The sequence below is a fragment of the Scyliorhinus torazame genome, chromosome 15 (assembly GCF_047496885.1).
Source record: "Scyliorhinus torazame isolate Kashiwa2021f chromosome 15, sScyTor2.1, whole genome shotgun sequence".
NCBI classification, from domain to species: Eukaryota; Metazoa; Chordata; class Chondrichthyes; order Carcharhiniformes; family Scyliorhinidae; genus Scyliorhinus; species Scyliorhinus torazame.
In genome coordinates, this window is record NC_092721.1 from 183,645,805 (window position 1) to 183,672,914 (window position 27,110).

A 27,110-nucleotide genomic window follows, 5' to 3' on the forward strand; every position below is an offset into this window, starting at 1 on the left:
CTTCCCCCCATTGCCAACAACCCCACTTGGCTGGCCACCAATCTTGCCCTGTATATCTCAGGGCAGCTACTGAGTACACTCTCGTGGACTTCGTCACGCCCAAATCAATAACTGCATCACCAAAGGCTGAGGGATAGAGTTTCTGACACCTTTTTAAAGCACAGATCAGTAAATTGCAGTGGGATAAAGAGGGAGAAGCCACAAAGGTGGTCTGCTGATGAAAGGTTGCTGTCACTGTTATTCTATCATCTACAATTTCTTTTGATTTGAATTGTACTTCAGTTACCCTCGCAGGGCTGCAACCTCATTGCACAGCGACGAATGCAATCCTGTTGGTCAGTGTTTGCAATCCAATGCATTGTCGGAACCGTGAAGTGTCCAACAAACCAGTGAATACACAACAGGGCCAGCTGGGCTACAGGCACCCCAAGTGCCCAGAGGGAAATGCAATTCATTTTTCAACGTACTGGGAGCTGTTGACGACGCCTCCTCCTCTCACCGCCGCCCCCAACCTGTTCAATTTGAATGTTGATGTACTCCTCGGTATTCCGGTGAATTTGATCTTCCGCAAAAGGCCCAGCGATTTCTAGCTTGAGAAGAACATTATCTCCAAAGTTGGTGAGGTTTAAAACTGGAAAGGGTTCTGATCAAGGACTGTAACAGGTATCTTTGGAAAATAAGAGAACAGCAACCCCCCACCCCCGCTCGACCCCACCCCGCCATCCCAAAGATTATTCAAAATACATACCTGAAAACTTCTCAACCAAATGTTTTTGATCCATTATTTCTGCTAAGTTCAAACAGAGCCAAACCAAAATCAAACGGCTCCACAGAAACAACATTTCATGCCGTATTTCACAATTAGTAACGATTACACCTCTCCACTGACTGATCTATTGCAGCATTTAATATCTTGAGTAAAGTTTGACTTGAATGTATCATCCTCTCCTAAAAAATGGGTGTGTGCTTCATATTGATGTCCAGGCCTTTGAGCTTAATTTGTATTGTGCAGTCTATGCTTACATAATGTACATACAATTTCCAGCATAGAACACTAATAACCTTTATTGTCAGAAGTAGGCTTATATTAACACTGCAGGGAAGTTACTGTGCAAAGCCCCTAATCGCCACATTCCGGCACCTGTTCAGGTATATGTAGGGAGAATTCAGAATGTCCAAATTATCTAACAGCACGTCTTTCGGGAATCGTGGGCAGAAACCGGAAAACCCGGAGGAAACCCACGCAGACACAGGGAGAACATGTAGACTCTGCAGACAGTGACCCAAGCCAGGAATTGAACCTAGGACCCTGGTGCTATGAAGCAACAGTTCTAACGACTGCGCTACCACGCTGCCCACTGCTGTTCCATCAGCTATGCTGAAAGAATTGTCTTTTATCTTGCAGACGCTGTGCTGAAGCTTTTAAAAATCATTTCAACGTAAGTAATAGGAGCATGGAGAAGATCATATAACCTCCTTGCACTTGATCCATGATTCAATAAGATTATGGCTTAACTTCTAGTTCAAATCCACCCAATCACCCTATCTACATTTCCGGGGGGGGTGGAATTATGTCCGTTACATTCTCCTGATTCCCATGGGAGTTCAAGCCAGCTGGGAGCTAGAATGTTGCAGACCTCCAGAAAAACCCCAAGCCTGAAGAGTAAAAGTAATTCAACTCCTCTGTAATTGATGACCTCTCTTTAAAAAAATGGGTAGTTGTTTTATGCAAATGGCTGTAAAAGTGGAATATTACATTTTCAACCCTTCCTGGTCCTCAGGATTCCTGACCTGAATGGCTGGGATTTCTTAATGGTTAACGGGGTGGCATATCTGATTCACCCATGCAGTTGCATGATCACATCTTTACAATATAGGGCATAGTCTGCCAATGTATCAGCAAATCATTGCTTTGGAAATTACATTGTTAAACTAATTGCCTTATTGAAGACAGGTGACAGTTATTGGCTCAATCTCCAAAAGAGTATAAATGGACACCGCTGGAACATTTGGTGTAGGGGAACCATAAGGAGCTCGTATCGCTGCTGAGCGGTAGACAGAATAAACTTGCTGAAGGTAAAAGACAAGCTGCTGGATTTCCCCATCATTTATTAACAGTTGATATTAACAGGGTCTACATTGTAGGTTGCAGATCAGCCATCCCATTCCACTGCACTTCCATTGGTTGGGGCAGGGACCCCAGAATCTCAGGACTACAGACTCTTTGGGCGTTCAAAACGCAGCAACTGCTATAGTGGAGCCAAATATATTTTTCTCATCCTTGATTCTTAGCATATTCTCATACCAGATAATTACTGGTGGTAAAGTCCAACAGGCATCTTCCACTAATAGTGAAACATCACAATCTGAATAGTCCCGGAGAATTCCTCTCCAGAGCTCCAATACCAATTGAACTGGAGGAATACATGGAGATTAGAACCAGTTTTATGCCGATGTTGTGAAATCGAACCCCAATAACACTTGTTAACTGATACAGCGAAAATAGTGATCACATTGCTTTTCAAGTCAGCAGTGATAAAGCAGGAATGGTTTCAGGACACGGACTACAATCAATTGGAAAAGTTCAGCTCTTAGAGGATAAAAATGTATTTGTGCATACTGGAGCGTTCAGTTGAAATTCCTCTGCTAACTATTTTAATGAAGTCATTAACCTACTTATATTAAAACTGCGAGCAGTAAAGGTTCATCTGAATGTATTAACCAACCGGTTAAAAATAGCACACAGATAAATGGCTACCCTTAATGATGTGAAGTCTCCCCCATTACTTCATTACTGGCTAACACCCTTCAAACTGTCGACCATTCAATGAGTACAGCATGATGATTTGTAACTGAGAAGAAAGGAGAGGTTTTTATAATGCAGTTAATTATATGTGTACAGTGCAACCAGTTACATTTTTTTTTTAAATATATAACAGATTCCACAGCATTCACTGCAATTGTCCTCAATCGCTGCTATATTCTGGAGGCATTTTGTAAGCATTTCACAAAGCAGTCAAGTTGCTTCATTCCCAAGTTGTATTTTTAAACAGGCAAAAGTCCGAACAGTCAGAGGTACTATAACCCTGCTATGCCACTCAGCAATTACTGGGATTGTGAATCTTAAGACAAGATAGTCCAGTGGCACAGCCGGTAGATCCCTCTTCCAGGTTTCCCGACGGTCGTTACACCTCGCGAGATGTCACGATCTGGATCCTGCCCACAATGGGCGGGACCCACACTGCCAACGCCAGATCTAACCAGCTCCCTGGATCTACTGAGGAGACCTCAGCCGGGTGCCATTTAACACTGGTCCCCACAAACAGGGGATCTTCCAGTTGATCAATGGCCCCTGGGTGGTTGGCCTCTGCGCAGATTCGCAGCTGGCACTGCCAGGGCATCCAGGTGGCAGTGCCACGGTGCCCAGGTGGCATTTTGTCCACGCCAGGGATCGGGTCCAGGTGTTCCCTGTCATATCAGGTGGGGTGTGGGGGGAGGGGGGGCTCGTGGACCCCCAGAACAGGTGAGCTGTGCATTCGGGGGGGGGGGAAGGAATTGGGTGACCATTCCAAACTTTCCCTGCACTGACAAGCGGTGCTCCTCAGTGCAGGAAATGTAACTGAGTGCGGCCTCGGCGGGGCATTCCCCACTCAGGTCCCCAAAAATGAATGCTGATAAATAGCGGGGTCATTCCCACCGCTACAAGCGCCAGGAATAACCCCTCTAATCAGACCCAGAACAGACTCTGTTCTATTTTTCCATTTGATCGCTCCCAAGGCTTTATTTCAAAGTAATTCACACTGAAGAAGAACAAAAAGCCTGGTGCTTGAGGATAAAGTCATGGCCACATGATGGACTTCACCAGGGCAAGGTGAAAATTGTTGAGAAATTCAGCAGCAACAAGGAAAATTGGGCTTGGAAAAATATAATTTGTCATTTTGTTTCAGGGAGTTTGAAAATCACCTTTAGCGATGGGTTAACATCTTTAGCGATGGTTTCTGTCCAGCAGTGAGATAAACCTTCAAATAACAAATGGTGTGCAAATAACAAATATGGGTGAGCCACTGGGTCTTTGGAATCTCACTTGTTGAACTACGGAAGCTTTCGAAGCCTAAAGATGTCACAATAAATTTACGCATTCCTTCAGATCACTATGATACAATCCAGTTTTAAAACAGCTCCCAAAGATTAAGGCCATTTTACAAATGTGCAAAAACCCCAACACATTTCTAACTTAGGAAACAAAAGACCACCTTTTGTCAAGGATGTTATTTCATCAAGACAAATGGAGACCTGCCCCTACCCCCTCACCATTAGCCCGTCAAACCTTTATCCATTTTCACTGCTTTTATGCGACCATATCCTTTCAGCATTGATTTAGATCAGTGGGCAAAAATGCAGGTCGATATAATTTTCACCTGATACCTTTCTAATGCAGTCTTTCGGGAATGAACCCACAATTGCTTCAAATGTAGTACACACCGTTCCGTCTGGCTGGTGTTTCGCTATCTAATTTATTGGAATAACAGGCACAGTGCATAATCAGAAACGTCCATAGTAACTTCAACTCACTAAATTTACAGCAATCAGCAGGCTATTTTGGTCTGTCAGATTGGAAGATGTCCCAGACTCATGTAAATTTACAGCTAAATAAATGAAGCATCTGTGGGCCATAAAATAATTTGGCAACAGTTGGAGTGAAGTACACTTTATTAATGGGTGCCCTTGGACAAATGCATGAAGAGCTCACATCCTTCATATAATGTCTACTTGGCAATTTTGCTTTAATTTCTGTAATTCAAATGGATGGCACGTGATCTGATGCATGCACACCACCCAACTAGCGTGTGAAAGAAAACCAGCTGTTCGAGATGCACATCTCACAATGGGAGCAGAGATAAATTTAAAAGGTAGTAACACAAATGAAAGTGGGCAGTTGTGTTCTTTATCACCAGATTTTTTTTTCATCCATCATAAACAGCTTGCTTATGAGTCACAAGCCTGTTCGTAAATATATCAATGAAGGTTCTGTCAATAGTAATAAGATAATGGCACCTCCTCACATTGTAATCATTCACAGCACCCTTGAGTCCTAATATAAATAGCTGTGAGCACCAACGACCATGCCCAAATAGAAAGCACAACCTCATTTTGTTTTATACGCCTACAAAATCCACGTAGTTGCTTTCTCCCTCTCGCTCTCTCAATATTTGCACTAAGGAAACAGTGCAGAGATTCAATCCTAATGTAGCGAGAAATCAGGGAAGCTAACTGGTGCTCCAAGGTCTTTTTCCATCATTGGTCGGATCAGCACCTTGACCACTATACTTGATTTTTATTCGGTCATGGGATGTGGACATCGCTGGCCGGGCCAGCATTTATTACCCACCCCGAGTGCATTTAACAATATCAAGCACATTGCTTTGGGTGTGAAGTCACATATAGGCCAGACCAGGTAAAGGTGGCAGATTTCCTTCCCTAAACGAAATGGATATTAGTGATCCTGAAGGGTTTTTAACAACAATCCACAACGGTTCCATGGTTCATTATTAAACTTGCAATTCCTGATTTTTATTGAATCCAAATTTCACCATCGACCATGGTGGGATTCGAATCCATGTCCCCCAGAACATGACCCTGAGCCTCTGGATTACTAATCCAGTGACAATACCACTACGTCACTGCCTCCCCTGCTACATGCTCCATTAAAAATAGTCACGAGCCACAGGTACCTACGGGCAAGTATGGTCAAGAGATGCAGTGAAGGCCCCAACCTCTTTATCATCTCTGCCTGGCTGGCTCCTGCCAGTTCCAGCTCATGCCCACCAGCAGAGGTCAGACAGGAGCAGTTGGGACACATCTCTTTCCAGTCCAAGACAAAAGGACCCTCAGCTGCCATCATGTAGGGCTTGATGAAGCTGTCGGAGACATGATTCCGGCCGTTGCTTGTGGGGATTTTCATGCGGTTGCAGCTAAAATGTCACCCGAGTCGCTGCAGAGTTTATTCGAAAGAGGGTTCCTGATTTAGCCAGGCTCGCAGCATTTACCGGAGGAAGTGCCAGAATGGATGAAGGACTTCCATGTGTGGACAGGCTAGAGACGTTGGGATATCAACACACCGCAGCAGTTTCACGCTGGAGACTCCACTCTGAAACGAAATCAATTCCTAGGTGTCAGAAATACTCAGGTTGATTTTCAAATTGTTGACGACACGTGATACTGCCATTATGGATGGATCAGTCACCCATTATAGAAACTGCTCGAGATCCAAGCCGTAAGAAAAATGGGGCAATTTCTTTAATGCCAGGTTTGCATCCGGGAGTTAAGTAGAAAGTCTCTACTCTGTTGCTCAGATGTTATTCACAGCGCCAGGGTTCAGGTTCAATTCCCCGCTGTGCCACTGTCTGTGTGGAGTCTGCACGTTCTCCCCGTGTCTGCGTGGGTTTCCTCCGGTGCTCCGGTTTCCTCCCACAGTCCAAAGACGTGCAGGTTAGGTGGATTGGCCATGATAAGTTGCCCTTAGTGACCAAAAAGGTTAGGAGGGGTTATTGGGTTCAGGTGGAAGTGAGGGCTTAAGTGGGTCGGTGCAGACTCAATGGGCCGAATGGCCTCCTTCTGCACTGTATGTTCTATTCTGAAGTCTTGTCTGCCTGCTGAGATCCTATATGAAGAAGGGCAGGAAGATCTGGTCTACTGGGAAAGAGTCATCACCAAAAGCAATGCATCACCTTTGTTATCTGTGGGATATTGACGACACTGTTCAACTGCTTAACAACAGGGACAACATGTAAAAGTCAAATTTATTTTATTCGGATGTAGCTAGTCGAGAAATTTGTTACCCATCCCTAATTTCCCTTGAGCAGGTAACGTTGAGCTGCCTACATGAACCCCTGCAGTTGGAGTGGCTGGGGGACTCCCACAGTGCTTTCAGGATTGTGACCCAGCGATGATAAAGGAACACTGCTATATTTCCAAATATGGACAGTGTGAGACTTGGACAGGAACTTGGAGGTAGAGGTATTCCAATGCATCTGGTCTTCTGGGCCAATAGAGGTTGCGGATTTGGAAGGTGTCATTGAAGGTAAACCTTGGCGAGTTGCTGCAGTGCATCTTGCTGAAGGGGGTGAATGTTCAAACCGATGGATGGGGTGCCAATCAAGGACATTGCTTTGTAGTGGACTGTGCTGAGCTTGTCGAGTGTTCTTGGAGCTGCACACATCTGGACAAGAGGAAAATATCCCATCACACTCCCGACTTATGCCTTGTAGATAAGAAATATTTTGGGGAGTCAGGAGGTGGGTCACTCGTGACAGAATTGCCAGTCTCTGAACGTCAAACACTTTGGAGAATGCAGACAACAGAAAAAGGGGCTATATAAATGCAGGTTCTTTCTTTTCCAGGCTACATAAAGGTCTGGATGGCACCAGTCATAAAATGTTGGCATTCACTTTGAGTAGCATTGAAAAATAACCACCTCCTGTTACTGCCGGGTTTCACTGACTTTCAGCTGGTTTGGTAAATACAACATATTCACAGTAGCAGGTTTCACGGGCACAGGGGAGAGGAATAAACAGGCACATTATGGAGATGTTTACTTCATTAAAAACAGGCATAAATCTCCTGCCAGCCAGTGGGTGATAGACATGACCAGCCTTGTACAAACATTCATGTTGGATTCACTGAGGGATAAATATCGGCCAGCGCACTGGGGCACTTCTCTTCATTCATGTAGTGTCATGGGGTCCTCTACGTTCACGTGTGAGGGTCGACACTCAGAGGATCAGGCAGCAAATTTAGAAAGACGAAGAGAGCCAGCCTTTCAGGTTTATAATCCTTTCATGACCTCCTTTCCAATGACAATTGCAGAAGCAACTGAGTCAGCTCTCTGAATTTTATTGTGTTAAATTTATGTTCTGTGGGGCAAACCCAAATATAACAGCTGAACTGGCAGGGTCCAGGAATCCCAAATAAATGAAGATCAATACGGGAGCAGCTTGAACTCTGAACACTAATTAATATGGGATATCGCGTCTCCTGTGCCACGCCAACAAAAATTATGAACCAATTTGAATACATTAGGCAGTCAGCATTTTTATTGGACTCATTATTGGGTAGTGCAACTGCCAAACAATAATAGAGTTGGCTGTTGCAGTACGTACTGGCTGACAGGAAGCCTCCTTGTTGATATCTTACAACAACTTTCACAGTGCCTATAATGTAATAAAACATCCCGAGGCACTTCACTGAAACCTCGTCAAATAAATATTCACACTGGGCCACTTAACCAGATATTAAATGAGGTGAGCAAAAGCTTGGTCATAAAGGTAGATGTGCCTTAAAGGAGGAGAGCGAGAGAGAGAGAGGGAGAGTACAATTCCAGAGTTTAGGACCAAGGCACTGTAGACGTGGCCATCAGTAGTGGAGCGATTAAGATCAGGAATGTGTAAGGTGCCAGAAATGCACAAAATACAGTTGTTATGTTCTCAGTGAATATGGATCTTTTGTTGGGATGTGGGCATTTCTGGCATTTGTTAACCATCCTTAATTGCCCTTGAACTGTGTGATTTGCGAGGCCATTTCAGAGGACAGTGTCTGGAGTCACATGCAGGCCACACAGGGTACAGATGACAGATATCCTCCCCAAAAGGGCATTAGTGAACCAGATGAGTTTTTACAACAATCGGCAATGGTCACCATGGTCACCATTACTGACTAGCTTTTAATTCCAGATTATTAATTTAATTTAAATTGCACTAACCTCCATGGTGGGATTGGAACCCACATGTCTGTAGAGCAGTGGCCTGGACCTCTCTATTACTAGCCATCCTGCCAGACAGTATTTTGTTACCTGGAAACATTAGTCAATGTGCTGCTGTGCTTGTGTTATCTTCTGCCTCTTCTTTGCTGTGCTTGTTTCACCACCTGCAGCTTCCGCAGTAGCCAGTGGGTGTTGAGTAGTGATCGATGTAGAGGGAGGTGGTGGTGTAGTGGCATTGTCCCTGGACTGGTGATTCAGAGGCAAAGCCCCTCGCTCCTCCCAGCCCAGGGGAAAACTCTTGACTTGGAACACTTCAGCCACCCGACCAAACCCGACCCTCTGATCCCTCCCAACGAGCACTGGGACAGACGCTCCGGTGCCCTTGAGCTGCATGCCGGAAGATGGCTACTCACCTCCTCAATTCCTCTCCGTTGCCATTGATTCAGCTTCAGCTTTTTAAAAAGGAGTACTAAACAACTCCCGCAGGTATCAGTTAATTCCAGAGAGGCCGCTGCATTTGACTTCAATTCCGCTAATGAGATTGAAATTCATGCAAATTAGGGTTAATGATGTGCTCGCCGATTTTGATCGTGATTCAGAACTCGCCATCGGGAGCAGGCCGAGTGAATTGCAAACTGGTTTGTGCCCGACCCGAATCTCGATTTTGGCCTTTCCCGCTATTTACCTGGTGCGCCCAGATCCATGCCGGGCTCAGTGCGGTGGTTGAATCGTGCCCTGGGTCTGTGTGCCAGTTTGCATCTGCTGCACCCGCTATGCTCTGACTTTTTGGTGAGTTTTGAACGTGTTCCTTTTGTCCTTCTTTTAAGGGGCGGAATTATCCAACCCCCCCACCGGGTCGGGGAATCGGCACGGCGCCGTGTGAATCGCGCCAGGCCGCCCCGACGCTGGGACGCAATTTGCCACGGAGCGGAGAATCGGCGCCATCGGCACTGGCGTGGTCAGTGCGCCACCGGTCAGGGTATGCGCCAACTCTCCGGCACGGGCCAGCGCGCAGACTCTCCGGCCCGGATGGGCCAAGCGGCTGTCACAAAAAATTTGAGTCCCACCAGCGCTGTTCTATCATCCTCTGAGCCAGCGGGACCTCGGTGTTGAAGGGTCCGGGGGTGGCCTGTGGGGGAGGGGGGGGGGGGGAGGTGGGATCCGACCCGGGGGGGAGGGCCTCCGTAGTGGCCTGGCCCGCAATCGGGGCCCACCAATCGGTGGGCCGGCCTCTCTAGCTGAGGGCCTCCTTTCCTCCGCGCCAGCTCCTGTAGACCTGCGCCATTTGGCGTTGGGGCCAGCGCGGGGAAGAAGGCCAATGCGCATGCGCTAGTTGCCGCCGGCCCAACTGCGCATGCGCGGACCCCGCGGCGCCGGGTTCACGCCGGGATCGGCAGTTGGAGCAGCGTGGGCCACTCCAGCACCGTGCTAGCCCCCTTTGGGCCGGAGAATGGGGTCCCGGAACGGGCGCCGACGCCAGAGTAAAACATTCCCATTTTTACGCCGGCGCCGACACTTAGCCGTCCGTGGGAGAATCCCGCCCAGGATTTCTTGGATCTGCAGAAAATTGCGTCCCGGCATCGGGGCGGCGTGCTGATTCTCCAACCCGGCGGGGGGTCAGAGAATTCCGCTCCTTGTATTTCCGGGTCTGCAGCTATTTCTTGGAGCTTTTCTCTGGATCTTCTACTCGTTGTGTGCTACTACCCTATTTTGCCTTGTTTTCGGGATCTAGATGGGGTTCTTCAGGGCTTGTTTATTTCCCCAAAGTAATCTGCTCAATGCTGTAGTTTGTTGAAACCATCACTATACTTACAGTTACTATATACACATTCGGATGTCTGCACGAGGTTGGAACTTTTCCTTCCTCCAGATCTCCGTTACTCAATCAGGAGGTGTTACATCCTCCTTACATTAGCATCATGTATTTCTGGTGCTAATACTTTAATGTACAGTCTCAGCTCTGAAGATCAGTCCAACAATGATGAATCTTCATTGTCAAGCATTAGGGTCTCAGGTTACCATTGATTCTTTCAATTAACAGGGAGGGTAGGTGAAGCTGGTGTGCTCGATGTTGTGGAAATAGACTTTTAAAAGGTGTTGATAAAATACGACTTACTTGAACGGTCAGCAAAAAAACTACAAGGGAGGGATTTGCCGCCCCTCCCTCCTCACCCCACCCCAACAGGACCGTCTGATCCCAAAGAAGATGACTCGTCCATGGCGAGTTCTCCAGCGGCATGGCAGGGAGCAACGCAAATGCCCATTGATTCCAGCAGGACCAGAAGATTCCGCCAGCGGCCAACGGCAAGCCGCCTATGCCGCTGGAAAACCCACCGCAGGTGGGGGGGTGTTGCTGAAAATCCCAGCCCAAATCTTTGTCCTTTATCTCATAAGAACATAAGAACTAGGAACAGGAGTAGGCCATCTGGCCCCTCGAGCCTGCTCCGCCATTCAATGCGATCATGGCTGATCTTTGTGGACTCAGCTCCACTCTCCGGCCCGTACACCATATCCCCGAATCCCTTCATTCTTTGGAAAGGTATCTATCTTTTTCTTAAAAACGTTTAAAGAAGGAGCCTCAACTGCTTCACTGGGCAAGGAATTCCAGAGATTCACAACCCTTTGGGTGAAGAAGTTCCTCCTAAACTCGGTCCTAAATCTACTTCCCCTTATTTTGAGGCTATGCCCCCTAGTTCTGCTTTCCCCGACCAGTGGAAACAACCTGCCCGCATCTATCCTATCTATTCCCTTCATAATTTTATATGTTTCAATAAGATCCCCCCGCATCCTTCTAAACTCCAATGAGTACAGTCCCAGTCTACTCAACCTCTCGTCATAATCTAATCCCCTCAACTCTGGGATCAACCTAGTGAATCTCCTCTGCACTCCCTCCAGTGCCAATATGTCCTTTCTCAGGTAAGGAGACCAAAACTGAACACAATACTCCAGATGTGGCCTCACCAACACCTTATACAATTGCAGCATAACCTCCCTAGTCTTGAACTCCATCCCTCTAGCAATGAAAGACAAAACTCGATTAGCCTTCTTAATCACCTGTTGCACCTGCACACCAACTTTTTGCGACTCGTGCACCAGCACACCCAGGTCCCTCTGCACAGCAGCATGTTTTAACATCTTACCGTTTAATAATCCATTCTGCTGTTATTCCTCCCAAAATGGATAGCCTCACACTTGGCAACATTGAATTCCATCTGCCAGACCCTAGCCCATTCACCTAACCTATCCAAATCCTTCTGCAGACTTCCGGTATCCTCTGCACTTTTTGCTTTACCACTCATCTTAGTGTCGTCTGCAAACTTTGCCACATTGCACTTGGTCCCCAACTCCAAATCATCTATGTAAATTGTGAACAACTGCGGGCCCAACACTGATCCTTGAGGGACCCCACTAGTTACAGGTTGCCAACCAGAGAAACACCCATTTATCCCCACTCTCTGCTTTCTGTTAGTTAACCAATCCTCTACCCATGCTACCACTTTACCCTCAATGCCATGCATCTTTAGTTTATGCAGCAACCTTTTGTGTGGCATCTCAAATCAGCAGTCAGCAGAATTAACGTCCATTGGACTAAAGGGGCAGTGACAGCATGGATACAAGATTGGCTAAGAGACAGAAAGCAGAGAGGTGGGATGTATATAGTGGTGTTTGCAGATAACACTAAATTCAGAAATGTAGTAAGCAATGAGGATGATAGAAACAGACCTCAGAAGAACACTGACAGTCTGGTGAAATGGACAGATATTTGGCAGATTAAATTTAATGCAGAAAAGTGTAAAGTGATCAAAAAGGCAGAGTGATGTAAAGGAAGAATGTGGAACGGAAATGAAATGGTACCATTTTACAATGAGTGCACACAAATCTCTGAAGGTAGCTGATAAGTCTGTTAATAAAAGCCGTGGTTTATTGGGATAAATGTGAGGTTATTCACTTTGGAAGCAAAACCAAGAAGGCAGTGTCATAATATACACCAGTATATCATGGTGCAGACACACAAACTGATGGACACACAGCAAGACCAATCAATGCACACAACACCGCAGCCAATCACCAGTTAGAGCACACTCACTATAAAGACAGAGGGCATCAGAGTTCCCGTTCATTCGGGATGAAGCCTCTCAGAAGGACAGAGCTTACAGCACAGATCTTCACCATGTGCTGAGTGCATAGACTGGTTAGGACAGGCATCGGTCTTTAGTTTAATCTAACATCGTGTTAACCCACAGTGAAAGTATGTTCAACAGTTTCTAACTTAATAAAATAGTGTTGCACTATTTTAAGTGTTGGTGGCCTGTATGTGTTCCACAGATCCAGAACACCCAACACATCATGGTACCAGTAGCTGAGGGATGTTAGAACTTCTTAGACCTACCTGCAAGTGATCTGCCTTCCACCAGCATACAGCCATCCTGCAAAATGGACAGCGTCCGCCCGCCGCCGCCACTCCGCATCACCGGTAACCTGGGGGCCAACTGGAAGATATTCAAACAACGCTTCCAGCTCTACCTTGAAGCCACAGACCAGGAAGCTGCCTCAGACACCAGGAAGATCGCTCTCTTCCTACCCACGGCCGGGGAACATGCCATCCACATTTTCAATTCTCTCACCTTTGCTGATGGTGAAGATAAATCAAAATTCAAGACGGTCCTCCTTAAGTTTGACAGTCACTGCAACATCGAAGTGAATGAAAGTTTCGAGCACTATGTATTCCAACAGCGTTTGCAGGGTAAAGATGAATCTTTCCAGTCCTTTCTCACCCACCTCCGCATCCTTGCGCAGTCCTGTAATTACGGACCCACCTCCGACTCCATGACACGCGACCAGATCGTTTTCGGTGTTCAGTCGGACCCCCTACGCCAGCAGCTCCTCTGGGTAAAGCAGCTCACCCTAGCGATTGCCATCGAGACCTGCGTGCTACATGAACACGCCACTAGTTGGTATTCCCACATGCAAGCGGCTGAAACGGCACGGCAAGGTCCCCACGAGGCAGAATGGGTCTAAGCAATCGAGCAACTCCAGGGCCTCAGCCTGGATGAGGGCGGCCATTTCACGCGCTTTTCGCGAACTCCCGTGCTTGTGCGCACCGAACGAGGGGACGGCGATGTCGACCAACGTACAGCGCAGGTGCGCACCACGTACGACCGCACCACCCATGCGCGGTGGCGCAACGAACATACTGACGCTACAACGTGCGGCAACTGTGGCTCCGCCCACTTAAAGCGGCAATGTCCTGCCAAATCCCGACGATGCCTGCGATGTGGCAAACTTGGCCACTATGCTGCTTCATGCAGGTCAGCTCAGCCTGCCAACTCTCGTCGCTCCAGCCAGCCCCGCAGGAATGTCCAGGCCATTCAACCCACGGTCACCGAGCCCAATTCGGACCTGCTACCCGATATTGACACCAAGGACCCAAAGGCGCCTTTTCGAGTCGGTGTCATTACAAAAAACAGGGTGTCCCCGAAGCAAAGAATCCAGCCTCTATCGGTATACAGCATCGATCCGGACGATGAGTGGTGTGCCACCCTTACGGTCAACCGGTCCCAAATACTATTCCGCCTGGACACCGGTGCCTCCGCCAATCTCATTGCGCGGTCTGACCTCCAAAGCCTTTGTGTCAAACCAGCCATCCTGCCATCTGCCTGCCAGTTATTAGATTATAATGGTAATGGCATTGCTGCTAGCTGCTCATGCCAACTTAAAGTGACGCACAGGTCACGCAAAGCCATCCTTCCCATTGAAATCATGGGCTCTTCGAAAGCCTCCCTGCTTGGCGCGCAGGCATGCAAGCTGTTGAACCTAGTTCAGAGAGTTCACTCTCTCTCTCCTGCCGACATGTCTGCCTTTCAGGACACTGACTTCAGGGCGCAGCTCGACGCCATTATCAACCAGCACCATGACGTCTTTGAGGGCATGGGCACGCTCCCATACACCTACAAGATTTTATTAAAACCGAATGCCACGCCTGTGGTGCACGCACCTCGCAGGGTCCCAGCACCCCTTAAGGACCGCCTCAAGCAGCAGCTCCAGAACCAAGGAGTGATTTCCAAAGTCACAGAACCGGCTGACTGGGTCAGTTCCATGGTATGTGTAAAAAAGCCTTCCGGCGAATTGAGAATTTGCATTGATCCCAAGGATCTGAATCGCAATATTATGAGAGAGCACTATCCAATTCCCAAGCGCGAAGAGCTCACATGCGAGATGGCTCGCGCCAAGCTCTTTACCAAACTCAACGCCTCAAAAGGATTCTGGCAAATCCAGCTCGATAAATCCAGCAGGAAACTCTGCACATTTAACACCCCCTTTGGAAGATATTGTTACAACAGGATGCCGTTTGGGATCATCTCTCCATCAAAAGTGTTCCATAGGATTATGGAACAAATGATGGAAGGCATTGAGGGTGTTCGCGTCTATGTCGATGACATAATCATTTGGTCCACCACCCCACAGGAGCATGTTAGTCGCCTCCAGCGTGTATTCAGACATATACATGAGCATGGCCTCCGCCTCAACAGGGCCAATTACTCTTTTGGTCAGACAGAACTTACGTTCCTCGGGGACCACATCTCCCAATTGGGTGTGCAGCCGGATGTGGACAAGGTAGCTGCCATCACAGCTTTGAAAACACCAGAGGACAAGAAGATGGTCCTCCGATTTCTGGGCATGGTCAATTTTTTAGGGAAATTCATCCCTAACCTCGCCTCTCATACCACGGCTCTCAGGAACCTGGTCAGGAAGACGACAGACTTCCAATGGCTCCCTGCCCACGAGTGCGAATGGAGGGAACTCAAGGCAAAACTGACCACGGCCCCGGTCTTAGCTTTCTTTGATCCAGCAAAGGAGACCAAAATTTTGACCGATGCCAGACAATCCGGCATTGGGGCAGTTCTCCTTCAACGTAATGAGGCCTCATCATGGGCCCCCGTTGCATATGCGTCACGTGCGATGACCCCCATGGAGCAGCGCTACGCGCAGATAGAAAAGGAGTGCCTGGGCCTTCTGACCGGTGTTGCTACGTTTCACGATTATGTCTACGGACTTCCTCAATTCACCGTCGAGACCGACCATCGCCCGCTGGTCAATATAATACAGAAAGACTTGAACGACATGAAGCCTCGCCTCCAGCGTATTCTTCTCAAGCTCTGGCGATACGTCTTCCAGCTGGTATGCACCCCAGGCAAGGACTTCATCATTGCTGACGCTCTCTCCAGGGCAGTCAACACTCCATGTGACCCAGCGGGATTTGTCTGTCAGGTCGACGCCCATGTGGCATTCGTAGCCTCCAATCTACCTGCCTCGGATGAACGCCTCGTTCAAATTTGCCGCGAGACGGCGGCTGACCCTTTGCTACAGCGTGTCATGCGCCACCTAACGGACGGGTGGCTCAAGGGCCAATGCCCTCAATTCTATAATGTCAGAGATGATCTGGCGGTAGTAGACGGGGTTCTTCTAAAACTGGACCGCATTGTCATCCCGCATAGCATACGCCGGCTTGTCCTGGAACAACTACACGAGGGCCACCTTGGCGTGGAAAAGTGCCGCCCATGGGCCCGGGAGGCAGTTCTGGCCCGGCATTAATGAGGACATAGCCAACACAGTGCTCAACTGCCCCACTTGTCAGCGCTTCCAGCCGGCCCAACCACGTGAGACCCTGCAGCCCCATGAGTTGTTCACGTCACCATGGACCAAGGGGGGCATCAACCTGTTCCACGCGCTGGGTAGAGACTATGTCCTGATTGTGGACTCCTTTTCAAATTACCCGGAGGTGATACGGTTGCACGACCTCACCTCGTCTGCAGTCATTCGTGCATGTAAAGAAATCTTTGCTCAACACGGCATCCCGCTCACGGTGATGTCGGACAATGGCCCCTGCTTCGCAGCCAAGAATGGTCCAACCTTGCCAGGCGGTACAATTTTGCCCTTGTGACGTCCAGTCCCCTGTATCCCCAATCCAACGGCAAAGCAGAGAAAGGAGTACATATCGTCAAACGGCTCCTACGCAAGGCTGCCGATGCTGGGTCTGATTTCTACCTTGCCTTGCTGGCCTATCGCTCCGCCCCACTGTCATGAGTCGCACCCTGAGGATGACAATGCCGTCCATCCATGTCCCAGACCTCGACCACGTTCCGGTCCTTCGCCGGATGCAGCTGTCTCGTGCACAACACAAGGTGGCTCATGACTCCCGTGCAGCTGATCTCCCTGCTCTGGCTCCAGATGACAACGTCCGCGTCCATCTTCCGGATGGTGGCTGGTCTGCAACCAATGTTGTCCTTCGGCAGGTGGCCCCCCGCTCGTTCCCGGTTTGTCTACCGGATGGCTCTATTCTGCGCCGCAATCGACGCGCCCTTCATCTCGTTCCATGCTCGCCACGTGATCCTCCAGTATCACCTTGCCCTTCTGCTGACCCTGCCACGGACTATGCAGAGCTCCCTGTCACTCTGCCTCGCCCTGACTTTGACGCAGTCCAGCCCGCTCCTGAACTAGCGGCTCTCGACCCACCCTTGAGGTGGTCAACCAGAACTTGTCGCCCACCTCAGAGACTAGATTTATGAACTTTTCGAATTTATGGACTCTCTGAATTGTTTCATTGCTTTGTTTGATCGTTTCCCTGGTTTGTATATAGTGTAGATCTCGTTACTCTTGTTGCATACTGCTTCTCTGCACCAGGCACCTTCCCATGTAAATAGCTTAGTTCTCATGTCCGTAGTCCTGTAAATATGTCTTTGCACCCCACACATAGTTAGGGACATTCTCACCACACATTATTTATTACCACACACATACATTTTTTTTATAAAAGGGGGGATGTCATAATATACACCAGTATATCATGGTGCAGACACACACACTGATGGACACACAGCAAGACCGATCAACACACACAACACCGCAGCCAATCACCAGTTAGAGCACACTCACTATAAAGACAGAGGGCATCAGAGTTCCCGCTCATTCGGGATGCAGCCTCTCAGAAGGACAGAGCTTACAGCACAGATCTTCACCATGTGCTGAGTGCAAAGACTGGTTAGGACAAGCATAGGTCTTTAGTTTAATCTAACATCGTGTTAACCCACAGTGAAAGTATGTTCAACAATTTCTAGCTTAATAAACTAGTGTTGTACTATTTTAAGTGTTGGTGGCCTGTATGTGTTCCACGGATCCAGAGCACCCAACACATCAGGCAGATTACTACCTAAATTGGGAGACGGGAGTGTGCAGTGGGTGTCCTTGTGCACCAGTCGCTGAAGATAAGCATGCAGGTGCAGGAGGCGGTAAAGAAGGCAAATAGCATGTTGGCTTTCATTGTGAGAGGTTCCGAGTACAGGAACAGGGATGTGTTGTTGCAATTATACAGGGCCTTGGTGAGGCCACACTAGAATAGTGTGTGCAGTTTTGATCTCCTTTTCTGAGGAAGGATATTCTTGCTCTCGAGGGAGTACAGCGAAGATTTACCAGACTGATTCCAGGGATGGCGGGACTGTCATATGAGGAGAGATTGACTAGGTTAGGATTGTTTTAGCTGGAGTTCAGACGAATGAGGGGGGGGGGATCTCATAGAGACATAAAATTCTAACAGGACCAGATAGGGTGGATGCAGGGAAGATGTTCCCGATGGTAGGTGTATCCAAAACCAGGGGTCACAGTCTGAGGATTCGGGGTAGACCGTTTAGGACAGAGATGAGGAGACATTTTTTCACACAAAGAGTGGTTAGCCTGTGGAATTCATGACCACAGGAAGTAGTTGAGGCTCAGACATTGAATATATTCAAGAGGCAGCTAGATATGGCACTTGACGATTGGATTGGGTTTGTTTATTGTCGCGTGTGCCAAGGTACAGTGAAAAGTATTTTTCTGCGAACAGCTCAACAGATCATTAAGTACATGAAAAGAAATGGAAATAAAAGAAAATACATAATAGGGCAACACAAGGTACACAATGTAACTAGATAACACCGGCATCGGGTGAAGTATACAGGGGTGTAATGTTAATGAGGTCAGTCCATAAGAGGGTCATTTAGGAGTCTGGTAACAGTGGCAAATGGGATTAAGGGTTAGGGGAGAAAGCTGGCTATTGAGTTGGGCGATCAGCCATGATCGTGACGAATGGCGGAGCAGGCTCGAAGGGTTGAATGGCTTCCTCCTGCTCCTATCTTCTATGTTTCTATAGAGTGAGGGACTTGTGCCAAACCATAGTAAGTCGCTAGTTAGGCCTCAGCTGTGGTATTGTACTGGACAGGGGCCAGAATGGTACCAAGGATGAGGGACATCAATTAAGAGAAAAGATCAGTGAAACTGCGGCTTTTTCCTGGAAGCAAAGACAATTAAGAGGAGATTTGATCGCACCGTTGAACAGCATGAACCGATTTTTATTGGAGTGAATAAAAGCTGTTTGTAATGGTTGAAAGATCAGTAACCAGAAGATACAGATTTAGGGAGATTGGCAAAAGAACTAGGAGTGACATGAGGAAACATTGTTTCACACAGAGAAGTGTAGTCTGGAATGCAATGTCTGAAAGGGTGTTGGTAGCAGATTCAACGCAGTAGTAACATTCAAAAGAAAATAGGACAAATGCTTGAAGAGAAATAAAGACATACAGGGCTGTGGGAAAAGGCCAGAGCAGTGGGACTAATTGGACAGCTCTTCCAAAGAGCTGGCACAGACCTGATGGGCCAAGTGGCCTTCTTCTATGTTGCATCCCACTTTGATTCTATAATTTCCAATTGCATTGACAGTACACGAGCTTCAATCTCAAGCACCAGCATACTCCGGTTGGGTGAATTCTAACTTGCAACACCATTGGCCTCCTCAGCAAAAAGCCATTAAAATAAGCATAATAACATTTACAGATTGCAGCAATTGCCATGAGATAAAATGTTCACCAATGTCAAAGAGTTGACAATCCGTACACGGTGCCTGAAACAATAAGTCACATTATCCAGTTCCAAACTTCTTAAAGGGTTGCACATCTGGCTCACGGGTCATCAGCGTCACAGTTGCTTCGTGATCACACTCTATGCTTACCAGGCCTCAGTGCTCGTGGCAGTGAGCGTCACATTGATGTCCCTGGAGAGAGGTAGAACATATTATTTATGGATTGTTTTCCCAGCAGGTTTGTGAAGGCTGCTGGAACCAAATATAGACATTCAAACTTTGAGCAATTAATTTGGGTTTCCCAAATATAACTTTTTTTTTGAAAGGGCAACTCGAATTGCACATTAGTTGCAAAAAAAAAAAGCCCAATGAGATTTCAAAGCACAAACTACTGATTTGGCAAACTGCTGCAAAGTGCACTTTGTTGATTGAGGAACACTTTTTAAAGATAGCTTTGCCTTGCAATCATTTGAGACGCGAGCCGGGAAGTTCTTCCTTTCCAAACACCGAGGTATAAAAAATGTAAAACACTCAGAATTTTGGCGTTGATGTGACAGACTCAAATGGAAATATGATCAGACTGATTGCATGGACCCAAATTTATTTTCTGATTTAAGTACGCAGACAGTGAAGCAGTACTTCATCGCATCGGCAAACAATTAAACTCACCAGTGAAATATAGAAGTAAGGCGCTTTAGGAATTGCTCTTCCAAAAAGATAAACTATCAGTCAACGCTGGCACTCAGCGGAATGAAGAGCGAGTGAGTGATGTAGGCCTAAGTCAGGTCCCTTCTTTGTTCAGTAAATTTCCCAGCCTAGAGTCATAGCAGTGGCAGAAATGAAATGAGACCGCTCAGTCCATAATGATGCTATCTCTTCCCATTTGCCTGCCCTTGCACTTGTCGTGTTATTAACCCTGGGGTAACACAGACTGCAACTGGATGCAGTTAGACTGTAAAGCAGACACCAAACTTAGACGTTGGTTCAATAAGATTTATTGAACTTCTGTAACAAGGCACACAGCTTGCTGTGGGTTTGACACTCTACTACTCTAAGTGTGCTAACTATAACGAACTAGACCAGGCTAGCCCTGAGCCACGTGTAGAAGGTGCTAACTAATATATACACCCTGACTGTCACTACAGTTGTCACCAGTAGAAAAAGGCAGCGTGCTGATGCCTCGTGTGTTTTATAGTGGGAAGCCCCCTCTAGTGTTCTGTCTAGTGATTGGTTGTGTTCTGTCCTGTGTTTTGATTGGCTAACCTGGGTGTCTATCACTGCCTGTCTTTACCTCATGATGTGTATGAGTGCATATTATGACAGCACTGACATCTTTTTCCTTTAAAAATACAAATCCGATCCCCCTTTAAGTGACATTATAGCCACTGCTTCAATTAGATCCAGCTTCACTTTACAATCTGAATAAAGACAGTGAAACATGACTGCATCAGGTGTTAACAATGGAACAAATGCATAAATGACGCATTGAAGGGCTTGGTTTGTCATTTCCAGGTCCTAATAATGCCAAGTGTAAGAAAAATCCTTGTACCTGCCCTTTTCATTCTTCAGATGATAATTCCCGGTTTTTGGCCCCCGTGTTACTAATTGTCCAACCAGTGGGGAAAAAAATCTTTCACCATCCACCAGCTCAAAACCATTTGTTTTTTTAAGAAGAATCCGCTTTTAGATCTACCACTTCATATTGCCAGTTTCAATGAAACTGCCTTAAATGTTCAGTCTTTCTTCATAACCATAACCGTTCAATCTTCTTATCGTTCAAGTAAATCTTCTCTGTAAATCTCCAGTAAATCGCGTTTTTGTGGCTCCAATATTGTTTTTATTACGGGGTGCCCAGGACTGCTTGTAATACTCCAACTGCGCCTTAAGCAATCTTTCAGACCAATTTAACATCAATTCCTTTTGTGTTCAGTGTCCGTCTAAACAAAACTGAATATCCCATTTGGCTTCTTCTGGTTTTCCTCTGGCTACGCTCTTTGAAGGATCAAGTATCCACGTTCCTGATCCCTCTGTCCTTCCATTCTAACGACACAACCTCCCATCGTGCTTTTATTTCCCAAAACGTAGCACTTCACTATTCCCTGCATTGGACTTCATCTGCCATTTATCTGCCCATTAATGCAAACCTATTTACATTACATTATTGCATTTCTTCTCACAGGTAACCAACACGTCCACTAATTTAATATTATCAGCAAGCTTTGACATAATTTGCTTTGTCATTCTGTCCAAGTCATTTAAATCAATAGTCGCTTTGTAGAACAGAATTTGAGTATTGCCGAAAAAAGAGAGGCACTGTCGAAGCTTTCGCTCTTGCACTCACCAGGATATGCAAGAATATCAAATCTGAAAGGAAACAAAAATTAATACTGCATGAGAAAAGGATGCTAATTGGTCGGTAAGATTACTCCGATTGCTGGAGGCATTGCCAAGGAGAATGCACCAGGGAAGAGTACTGTCAAGCTCTTGGTTAACTTCAAACCAGGCCAGTCAACTCTGATTAGTCAAGATATTGCCATGAGGGAAATGAACCAGTGAATGGCTGCTCACCCAAGCTTTCGTTTCTTTGAAAAAGGCACAATGAGGGACAACACAGTGGCACTGTGGTTAGTACTACAGCCTCACGGCGCCGAGATCCCAGGTTCAATCCTGGATCTGGGTCACTGTCCGTGTGAAGTTTGCACATTCTTCCCGTGTTTGCGTGGGTTTTGCCCCCACAACCCCAAAGATGTGCATGGTAGGTGGACTGGCCATGCTAAATTGCCCCTTAATTGGAAAAAAACTGAATTAGATATTAAAAAAAGGCACAATGTTTGAACATGTTCTTTCTGTTTGCAAAGGACAGGACCCTGTGTGTAAGTATATGGAGTTGTAGCACATGTAAGTGAGCCACACTGCAAGCCTGACTGTAATCTTAAATTGATTGTGAGTCTAATTCTTAGCACAATCAGCATTGTTTAGTGAGTGTTGCATGTGACGTTGGACACTATGTTCTGAGTTTGGCAAGTACAGGGTGGTTGAGTGTGGTCACTACTTTTTCTGTTGCGAGCAGCCAAAGGGACGCGCTGTTTGATACAATCCACCAGTCATTGGGATGTATGACCTGCATACCTGGCAACACACGGCCATGCATTTCGGGCAGCACTGTAGCACAGTGATCAGCACTGTTGCTTCACAGCACCAGGCACTCAGGTTCAATTACCAGCTTGGGTCTGCATGGGTTTCGTCCGGGTGCTCCGGTTTCCCCCTGCAAGTCGCGAATGACGTGCTTGTTAGGTGAATTGGACATTCTGAATTCAACAGCAGAATTAAACAGCAAGCACTAACAACTAATTTAAGGGCATTAGTCGGGCTTGCATTATGGTTCACTTACATGTGCCAGAAGCTACATATATTCACGTGCAGGGCCCGTCCTTTGTAAACAGAAAGAACATATCCATGCATTACACGTTTTTCAACTGAACAAGAGGTTTGGGGACAGCCATTCTCCGATTCATTCCCTATGGCAATGCCTTGACCTATCAGAATCGGCTTGTCTGGTTGAATTTCAACAAGAGCTTAGCTGCTAACTGTTCCCTGATGCATTCTCCATGACAATGCCTCTACCATTCAGCGCACTCTTCAAATTCAATATAAATTGCTGTTTGAGATTTGGAAGCATGTTTCTTTTTTCAGGAATTGTTTCAAATGCAAAACACAAAGCTCTTGTCCTTTTTTTGCACATAAAACTTGCCGCTTCGATGTAAAACTGCCAGAGAGGATCGACTACCTGTTCTAGAAGCCAACTAATTTCCAATTTCCCTTTAACAAAATAGGATGGTTTCTCTAATGGGTGATCAATTTGTCACAATAGTATTAAGTCCCAGGCATCAAAGTTGAAAATCTATCCCCATCACTTCCTCAATGTATATTAAATAACGATTAGCAGTTTAAGCAATATTTTTTAAATGGGAGTAGGATAATTGCTTATCCTCCAGATATGTTCCATGATATAGAGCTGCTGCATGATGGCAGGCTGGTTACTGAGGTATCATTGATCAGTGGAAAACAGTGGGTCACAAATTTTCTATTTTAAGTTGGTTTCACTCATATATTGAGTGAGACTTCTTACCCATTGTGAGCAATGTAAGGGAGTTCTAAAAAGCGGTCAAGGATGAACCTCCTTGCAGAAATAGCACCTGGATTTGTTGCTCAATTTGGGAATTCTAACAGAGAAATGGTGAGGTCTTGAACTGGCTACAGTCCCTGCCTCTGAGCCAGACGGTCCCACCCCAGAACTTGATGCACCAGTGAAGGTGCATTCGTAATGCGGCCACAACAGGTTGAGTGCATCAACCTGCAAATCCTTCCAACACACGCCAATGGCTGGTGGCAAGAGGGGAAGAGACTCCTGGTGAGCCACGCTTGGATTGGCTCCCCCTCAAGCTATAATAATAATCTTTATTATTGTCACAAGTAGGCTTACATTAACACTGCAATGAAGTTACTGTGAAAAGCCCCTAGTCGCCACATTCCGCCGCCTGTTCAGGTACACGGAGGGAGAATTCAGAATGTCCAATTCGCCTTACAGCACGTCTTTCGGGACTTTTGGGAGGAAACCGGAGCACCAGGAGGAAACCCACATAGACACGGGGAGAATGTGCAGACTCCGCACAGACAGTGACCCAAGCCGGGAATCGAACGTGGGACCCTGGCGCTGTGAAGCAACAATGTTAACCACTGTGCTACCATGCCACCCATATAGCCTTAAGCCTCTGGTGGCTGACTAGTTCCGGGGAATTACGAAGCTATGGAAACAGATGAAAGTTTGCTCTAGTGCACCACTAGGTGCGGGGAGAGAATTGGAATTGGGACAGCAAAATTGGGAAATTTCTTAGAACGGGATTCTCCGGACGTTCACGGCAGCGGCATTCTCCGGTCCCGCTGCAGTGAATGGGAGATTTGGCTGAGCGACAATTTCTCCATCCTCGTTAGCAGTGGTAGCGGGACGGACTTGCAACAGAGAATCCCGAGGTTAAACATGTGCCAGATTTTCGACTACTGTACAGAATTCCATTGGTGACTGATGTTTGAGTACCAGAGGGTATGTCATTCCTTTCTTATTGTGTGTTGCAAATTCATTAGGTAGATACCCACCCCCCAACCTTCAGGCAGCGGAGCAAATAACTGTCATTATAAACCTTAACCAGTTAGGAAAACATTTTTCTCTTTAACTTGACAGGCAAGTGTCGTCAGCATTGCGTAATAAACCGAGGAACATGGTTGAAACTTGTGACAGGGGCAATAACAAAATAGTTAAAATAAACATCTCTAAGCCAAATCATTAAATCAAAAATTGTTTTACCAAAGTTCTTCTAAGCAGGTGCTATGGCTTTTAATTTAAGCACTATGCCATCATCAAAGATCTGCATCCATAATGGAAGCTACACGAGATGCAGAATCAAATGAATAAATGTAGTGGAAAAGGATACATGTGCCTTCGAATGGCGAAACAACTATCATTTGTCTCGGGTTCCCATGATCCGGATAAGAGCTAAATAAAACCTGGAATAAATATAAAATGAAGCAGTTGTAAACCATTTACATTTCAGCTCAAAGGCTTATAACAATAACTTATATTCATAAAGCACCTTATGATAACCCACATGAGGATCATGAGGAATCACTGTGGGGCTCATTGAGTATGAGTTCCCATGGTAACGGTGGAAGCCCTTCCAGCTGGGATTCGTTATCAAGCCTTTCAAATACTGAACCAGACCCAGATTGCGAGTTCCTGTTAGACCTGAGCTAGTACACTGGTGTTGTACGCCACGCGGTGTGGATTTACTTTTGAGGTAAAATAAATTTGGTTTAACAGTTATCTTCGTGTCTCCTAGATTATTACACACCTTTACCATAATAAAACATGCCAAACTTCTTCACAGGTGGATTTCTAAAACAAAATATGACACCGAACCCCATCAGGAGATATTAGATCAGATTACCTAAATCTTGGTCAGAGGTGTGGTTTTGAAATGGAGGATCTTGAAGGAGGAATGAGAGGACGAGAGATGTAGGGAGGGAATTCCAGAGCTTACGGCCCGGGCAACTAGAACAATTAAAATCAGTGATGTTCGAGGGGTCAGAGTTCAAGGAGCGCCGATATCTCGGAGGGTTGTGGGGGTGGGGGAGATTACAGAGATAGGGTGGGGTGGGGGAACGGTGGGCTTTGAAAACAAGAATGGGAGTTGTAAAATCAGGGCATTGTTTGACAGGCAGCCGCTGAAGGCCATCAAGCACAGGGGTGATAGGGGAATGGGACTTGATGAGAGTTAAGACACTGGTCTTAAATGGAGTTTTGGATTATCTCAAGTTTGCAGAGGCAGAATGTGGGAGACCGACCGATGGTGCGTTGGAATGAGGGTTTCAGCAACAGATGAACTGAGTCAAGGGTGAAATCAGGCAATGTTAGGGGTGCTGGGAATTGTCTTAACGATGGCACAAATGTGAAGTTGGAAGCTCACCTGAGGGCCATATGTGACACCAAGGCTGTGAACAGACCGGCTTAATCCCAGGCTGTTGCTCGGGAAGGGATGAGATCAGTACTCTAGGAAAATTAGTTTTGAGTGAGGACAGAACACAATGGCTTCAGTCTTCAGTTCATTAAGGAACTTTCGAAGGTCGCAAGCAAAACAATATCAAACATTTTACTGAAATTGTTGCAATAACTACCAAGCTGGCACACTGGTTTACTTCTTATCCAAGTTTAGACATTCTGAGCATTGGTACAAATTATACAGAAGCTGACAGATAGCTACCAGTCAAGATAAATTGGTATAAAATGGAGGGTTTTGACAGGAGAACCAAGGCTCTGAAATGTTCATTCTCTAAGTAGCAATATTTCTACAGTCAAGTCATTACTGTTGGAGATATTAGTGGGCAAATCATACTACATAACGGGTGTGAAGAAAAGTCATCGAGCCGAAACATTGGGGTTCATTTAATTTAGGATATGGAAATTATGGATATTTAACTCGGGCTTCATTTGTAAACATTGGAACTGACTCCCATCGGAAGCCATCGGGAATGACATCAATATTCAGGAGGGAAGCCCAGAAAGTCGCCGTGTGACAAGGAACCACCAGAGAAACGCAGAAATGGTCCCCGACAAGCGAAGTGAAGAAGGAGGGTGAATGGTAACGGTCACAGGTGGGTAGGAGTGGGGTAGGAGGAGAAGAGGGAGAACGCTGGGGCAGGGAAGGCCCAAATTATCCTTGCAGGGCCCGAGGAGGCATTACGTAGGATATTGTCTAAAAATTATGTTTCCAAACTTGCCCCATCCCATTCTGGCCTCACCACTATTGTTGAGATGTCGAGGGTTGACTCCGCCTGGGCCTCCTGAATGAAGGGGTTAAAATGCTGTTGTGGTGCTGATGCCATCATCCATCCCAAAATGTAAAGATTCAA

At 46.6% G+C, this 27,110-nt stretch overlaps 1 protein-coding gene across 2 annotated transcripts in view; it reads right to left on the reverse strand.

The window, feature by feature from the left end:
* The window catches only part of oca2 (oculocutaneous albinism II), a 690,248-nt gene that overhangs the window by 463,636 nt on the left and 199,502 nt on the right, over positions 1 to 27,110 (reverse strand). For both annotated transcript variants that reach the window (XM_072477223.1, XM_072477224.1), the window contains exons 6-7: positions 25,136 to 25,208; positions 468 to 631 (exon numbers count right to left, since the gene is read on the reverse strand). In XM_072477223.1, coding sequence (XP_072333324.1) covers positions 468 to 631; positions 25,136 to 25,208 — 237 coding nt within the window. The remainder of the gene's footprint in view (positions 1 to 467; positions 632 to 25,135; positions 25,209 to 27,110) is intronic.